This window comes from Ovis canadensis, chromosome 21, assembly GCF_042477335.2.
Source record: "Ovis canadensis isolate MfBH-ARS-UI-01 breed Bighorn chromosome 21, ARS-UI_OviCan_v2, whole genome shotgun sequence".
Taxonomy (NCBI): domain Eukaryota; kingdom Metazoa; phylum Chordata; class Mammalia; order Artiodactyla; family Bovidae; genus Ovis; species Ovis canadensis.
In genome coordinates this window covers 44,029,803-44,035,888 of record NC_091265.1, presented here as the reverse complement: position 1 = coordinate 44,035,888, position 6,086 = coordinate 44,029,803, and the positions used below count along the sequence as shown (strand labels likewise).

Here is a 6,086-nt window from a genome sequence, read left to right as displayed (position 1 = left end):
TCTGCTGGAGCTCACAGCTTGGGTGCCTGTGCACTTAATCTTCTGAATCTGACCCCTCCTACCCTTTCCCAGACCACTGAATCCTTCCTGTCCATCCAGCAGTGACCGCCGGTACTGAGGCAGAGCCAGACACAGGATGTGGGGCTGGAGTGTCCACACCAATCCTGCCACACCCTTTCCTACACAGGGCGGGGGCTTCTCTAGACCTCAGTTTCTCTGCCCATGTAATGGTTTGGCTCTGGGGCGGGGGCGGGGTTGTAGTTTCCATGGAGACTCCTGTCTCAACAAGGGATGCCAAAAGGGCCAAAGAAGGGGTCTCAGGGGAGGAAAGGATCTCCGAGGGCCTCAGAAGGAACAAGACTCTATAAAGGGAGTGGAAGGGGGTGATGGGGTCTTAGCCTGGGGTTCAGGCTCACAATAGGAGACCCTGACATGGTGACATCATCTCAGGTTATCAGGATGCATCTCTTTTCCTCCAGGGTCTCTTTCCCTTCAGAGCTCCCATTCTGATCCCTCCCCTTCCCTGGAGTGCCCACCCAATCCCAAACCTGGCACTCCCCACCCCTCACGCCTGACAGCTTCAGAAATTGGGGAAAAGGGGACAACAGAAGGGGGTAGGGTGAGAATGAGTCCCTTATTGGGCCTGGAGGAGGGAGGAGCCCTTCCTTACCTGAGGGCCCGGCCTCTCCCCTTGTTTGCTCTGAGATAGCCAGTCTCGCTCGGCCCAGCACCAGCAGGCTGCTCGGTGGGCACTCCCTTCCTTCTCCCAGACCCAGACACTCAGACAGACCAAGAGTTGGCAGGACGATGGCCTGGCTCCCAGGGTGCTTCCTCTGCAGGTTCCTGCTGGGCTGGGTCGGCTGGAGTGGTGAGGAGGGCGCTGGAGGATGGGGATGAGAGCGGCTGGACCGGGGAGGGGACATGGAAGGCTGCTGGGAGGGTCGAGGACAGAGGCTGGAGGACAAGTTGGGCCTCTTTTGGGAGGGTTTAACCAGCACCCAACTTCTGTTTTTCTTTTCCTAACAAACACACCCTGGGACCTGGCCCAGTCTTGGTCCTTTCACCCACCAACCTGGCGGGATGTGGGCTCCTCCCTCCCGGAAACCTCAGGTTTCGGAAAGGGAGGCATAGAGAGGAGGGAGCTGAGCCCTGGCGGAGGGAGGACAGGCAGAGTCATCTGAGCCCTACCCCCGCCGGTCTCTGGCACCCCCAGCCCCCGGGTTGGCCGTGGAGGTGAAGGTGCCCTCCGAGCCCCTGAGCGCACCGGTGGGCAAGACTGCGGAGCTGACCTGCAGCTATAGCACCTCGGTGGGAGACAACTTTGCCCTGGAGTGGAGCTTCGTGCAGCCTGGGAAGCCCGTTTCCATGTCGCAACCGGTGAGTTGGGGGCACCTGCGCAAGTGGGGGGCCTTCCTGCCTTTGGTGGACTTGACAAAGAGAGGCAGGACCAGGGGACCCACCTAGGATGAGGGCAGGGGATTAGAGAGAGTGCATTCATCAGAGGGGATGAAAATACTTGGAGGAAAAAAAATCAGTGGACTCTTTCTAGATCTTATTAGGAACACAGTCTGCATGACCCTGTATCACAAACACAGTCCTGCAGTTTGTAACTTCCTCCCCCATAGTTGGACTTCCCTGGTGGCTCAGTGATGAAGAATCTGCCCCGCTAAGGCAGGAGACCAGGGTTTGATCCCTGGGCTAGGAAGATCACCTGTAGGAGGAAATAGTGCCCACTCCAGTATTCTTGCCTGGGAAATCCCATGGACAGAGGAGCCTGGTGGGCTATAATTCATGGGGTCATAAAGAGTCAGACAGTACTTAGCCACTTCCCTATGTGAGTGCAGCTCCAGTGTCAGTTCATAAACTCACAGAGGCTAAGCTGTTGTGATTAAAAGCAAGATAAAATGCTGCCCCTTCCAGGAATATTTGCTCTCCCTCCCCACCTCCACCCCTGGATTGCATAGCTGAAAGCAATGAATCTAGTTCATTCCACACCTGGGAAGGGATGATATCTGGGGACAGATAGGCCTTTACGGTTCTGCTACAGAGTATCAGCTTCCCTGGCTGCTTTAAGGGAAGGTCTCTTATACCTGCTTTGAAGGACTGTAGAGTTGACACCAGGTGGCAAAAGGCACATACCACTTGTCTTCTGCTTCTCCCCAGATCCTGTACTTCACCAATGGCCAGCTGTATCCAACGGGTTCTAAGGCAGAGAGGGCCAGCCTGCTTCAGAACCCCCCCACAGGAGGAGTGGCCACCCTGAAACTGACCGATGTCCGCCCCTCAGACGCTGGAACCTACCTCTGCCATGTTAACAACCCGCCAGATTTCTACACCAATGGGTTGGGGCTAATCAACCTTACTGTGCTGGGTAAGGCAGGATAGGGACCCTCCAGCCACCCACATTACCTCAAAGATTGCACCGGCCTTGCTGCGTCTCCCCTATCCTGCTTTCTAGCCCAAGCCCCTAACTGCACTAGAGAACTTGAAGAAAAATACCCCTTCCTAAAGTTGTCTAATCTTACCCCTGCTCCACCCTCCTCCTTCAGTCCCTAGTAAATCTCTCCCACAGATGGGGATTTGAGTCATCCCCCAACAGCTCCATCTTTAGGGGAACCTCCTATTTGCAGCTAGATTCTGTTCCTCTAGGTTAGCAGCAGAGAAAAGGTATGGCCAATTAAAGGAAGAAGGCACTCCATCACTAAGCAATAACTTCCTGTTCAGAGTATCCATCTCACCTCAAACTAGAGCCTGATTGGAGATGAGCAAACAGAAGAAACTATTAAAGGGGCTGGGGATGTTGAGATAGAAAAGAGAAGACTTAGGTGGTGGTGTGTAACAGCTGCAATCAAATATCTGAAGAGCTGTCTTATGGAGGAGTTTTTTTTTTTCTTTTTTCTTTGTGGGCCCAGAGAGCAGGAAATGGGACCAATGGGAGGATATCCATTAACACAGATTTGGCTTGACATGAGGAAGAATTTTCTAACAATCAGAATTTCCAGTAGTGGAAATTCCTGGAGATGAGGTGGTGCGTGAACAGAGGTGGACCGCTAGGTAGTAGGAGTATTAAAGCAGGAAGCCTAGCACTTTGTGGAGGTGGAGCTAGAAGAAAGCTAAGGTACTTGTTGTGATTTTTGCAGTGCCCCCCAGTAGACCCTCATGCAGTCAGAATGGTCAGACCTCCGTGGGGGGCTCTGCCGCACTCAGATGCAGCTCTTCTACGGGAGCCCCCAAGCCTGTGTACAACTGGATCCGCCTTGGAGCTTCTCCTACACCTTCCCCTGGCAGCATGGTGCAAGGTAAGGGTCCAGGCCACCAAGGAAGGTGGGACTCAGAGCCTGGGCAGATCTGGCCTCTAAACTCCACACAGTCACAGTACAAGTTCCATGTCTGCAGCTATGAGACACGTGGCTACATCTTTCCCTTACTTCTTCCTTGGCTGCCTTTACTGTTCCCTCCTGTCTTCCTGTATCATCTGCAGCTGTGTGGTCCTGGGAGCATTTCTCAAGCTAGACATATTTCTGATATCCTGGAAGACAGTGGAAGGCAGGGGGTATTCTGTGACTCCCACTTGTCTGTTTTGGGGCTTTGGGTTCCTTGTAGATATCTTAATGGTCATGACTCATTTCCAGACTTCCTAGAGAGGAAGCCAAGGCAGAGTAGCAAGGACTGGCTAGACTCTCCTTCAGGGGATCACATAGCTAGCTAAGAGCCTTGGCTTCTCAGCCTCCTCATGCTGGCTCCAGTGCCCTGGCTCCCCTCCCAACCCCAGCAAACCCCTTTACCCATGCACAAGGCCCCCAGGTCACCTCCCGATGTATACTCTTCCTTGTAAAGGGAAGGTAAGCAGCTTAGAAGAGCATTTGGGTCAGCTTAGAGCCCACTCCAGAGGACACAATTTCTAGCAATCAAACCCTTTCCACCAACCAAGAACCTGACATCAGCCAGTAGGCAGCCCACCCCAGTTCATGTGTGCCATTTCCCCTTCCCTGAAAAGGCAGCTGTGTAGAGTGAAAAGAGTGCAGAAGTTACGGTGGTTTTGATACTTCCTCTCTGGGTCACCTTGGACAATTACTTTCCTTCTCTGAGCCAGTTTGCCCACTTATAGAACGAGGTTAGTTCCTTCCTGATGGGACTGTGGTAAGGATGAAGTGAGATATGCTTTTGTCACAGTGCACCTCACTGTGAGTTGAATAAGTGATGGACACTTCTTCCTTACTCTCTAGATGAGGTGTCTGGCCAGCTCATTCTCACCAATCTCTCCCTGGCTTCCTCGGGCACCTACCGCTGTGTGGCCACCAACCAGATGGGCAGTGCGTCCTGTGAGCTGACCCTCTCTGTGACTGGTAGGGGATGCTGGGCAAAGGCTGGGTTGGTCTGCCTGGGTAGGGGGTCAGTGTGAAGCCATCTGGGGCATCAAGGAAGGTCTGCTGCTATGACGATCATGTGTCTCCTTGTATGTGTGCTAAGTCACTTCAGTCGTGTCTGACTCTTTGCGACCCTATGGACTGTAGCCCCCAGGCTCCTCTGTCCATGGGATTCTCCAGGCCAGAATACTTGAGTAGATTGCCATGCTCTCCTCTAGGGGGGTCTTCCCGACCCAGGGATTGAACCCAGGTCTCCTGCACTGCAGGCAGATTCTTTACCATCTGAGCCACCAGGCATTTATCTCCTTACGTGTCTCCTTAGACCCTTCCAAAGGCCGAGTGGCTGGGACTGTGATTGGGGTACTGCTGGGTGTGCTGTTCCTTGCCGTGGCTGTGTTCTGCCTGATAAGGTTCCAGAAAGAAAGGAGGAAGAGGCCCAAGGAGACATTCGGGGGGAGTGACCTACGGTGAGCAGGAGGGCTGAGGGCTGGTCAGGGTGGGAGGAAAGGGCTTGGGTTGAGTTGGTGACTGCAGTTCTCACACTCTGACACCTTCAGGGGTGTTTCAGGGTGAGGGGCATGGCTCAGCCCCGGGCTTTGGTTGTGCTGTGGGTGCAGTGCTGCGTGTGAGTGAAGTGTGCAGGGTGGAGGGCTTGGTTCATGAGCTACCCTCTCGCTCCTAACACTCAGAAGAATGTTTTGCTTTTCACCTTTAAGGAAGTTTTACATCAACAGGCTGCGGAGGCTGGGAGTTGTTTGTCCTGAGCTCTCAGCCGAGTCTAGTTCTTCTGTGTGGGGCAGAGAGAGGTAGTAAGGAAAGGAGAGGCAAAAGCTGCCTGTCATCACCTTCAGCTGTCAGCTGTGGGGTCCAGAATCAGGCATCATTTCTCCAAGTGTGGTCCTCACACTGGGAGAGTGCCTATGTGCTAAGCTGCTTCAGTCCTGTCCAACTCTTTGTGACCCAATGGACTGTAGCCTGCTGGTCTGTCCTCTCCAATCCCTCCTCTGTCCATGGGAATCTCCAGGCAAGAATACTGGAGTGGGTTGCCATGCCCTCCTCCAGGGGATCTTCTCAACCCAGGAATGGAACCTGTGTCTCTTATGTCTCCTGCATTGGCAGGTGGGTTTTTTTACCACTAGCACCTGGGAAGCCCAGTCCTCAGATTACCTGAACTAGGAGCTTATTAAACATTCAGATTCAAGCCACTTCCTATTCCTCCTGAAACAGAATCTGTGTGTGTGTGTGTGTGTGTGTTGAGGGGAGCGATGGGGCCTGGAATCGTCATTTCAACCAAAATTCCAGGAGGATTCCTACGCACAGTAAAAATGAGAAGTCTCTGGGATAGAGGATGGGTGTGCTCTGAGGGATGCACCCAGCTTTCACTGAGAATTGCCTGTATCCCATCAGGGAGGACGCGGTGGCACCTGGGGTTTCTGAGCAACCTTTGGAAAGCGAAGATTCTAGCAATGGGCTCCTGGAGAGGCCCTCCTCTGCCAGCACGGTGACGACCAAGTCCAAGCTCCCTATGGTTGTCTGATTTCTCTCCTGATCCCTGAGGGGGAATATCAGAAATTAAAGTTTTTGGGTACCATACTGTCTCTCTCTTCGTTCTGCTGGTTTAGCAAATTCCTCTAGGCGGCCCAAAGAGTATTCCCAGAAGGGATGCTGTAGGCGGGAAGTTTGGTTCCCAAGGTACCTTCTAAGCTTGGTTCCCCTTCA

The 6,086-nt window shown here is 53.3% G+C and overlaps 1 protein-coding gene across 1 annotated transcript; it reads left to right on the top strand.

Annotated features, from left to right (window-relative positions):
• The first annotated feature begins 589 nt into the window (after window positions 1–589).
• Window positions 590–5,960, top strand: VSIG2 (V-set and immunoglobulin domain containing 2). The gene is made up of 7 exons (XM_069565095.1): window positions 590–868; window positions 1,214–1,377; window positions 2,164–2,371; window positions 3,141–3,299; window positions 4,227–4,346; window positions 4,690–4,834; window positions 5,775–5,960. The coding sequence occupies exons 1-7, from the start codon at window positions 808–810 to the stop codon at window positions 5,902–5,904; spliced, it is 987 nt and encodes a 328-aa protein (XP_069421196.1). The 5' UTR covers window positions 590–807; the 3' UTR covers window positions 5,905–5,960.
• Window positions 5,961–6,086: the final 126 nt, after the last annotated feature.

What these genes read in the sequence shown, in the direction of transcription:
- VSIG2 (XM_069565095.1), top strand. Translation starts at nt 808, where the DNA reads ATGGCCTGGCTCCCAGGGTGCTTCCTCTGCAGGTTCCTGCTGGGCTGG. An exon ending in AATCAACCTTACTGTGCTGG is followed by an intron (nt 2,372 to 3,140) that starts GTAAGGCAGGAT and finishes TGATTTTTGCAG; the next exon opens with TGCCCCCCAGTAGACCCTCA. An exon ending in TTCGGGGGGAGTGACCTACG is followed by an intron (nt 4,835 to 5,774) that starts GTGAGCAGGAGG and finishes GTATCCCATCAG; the next exon opens with GGAGGACGCGGTGGCACCTG.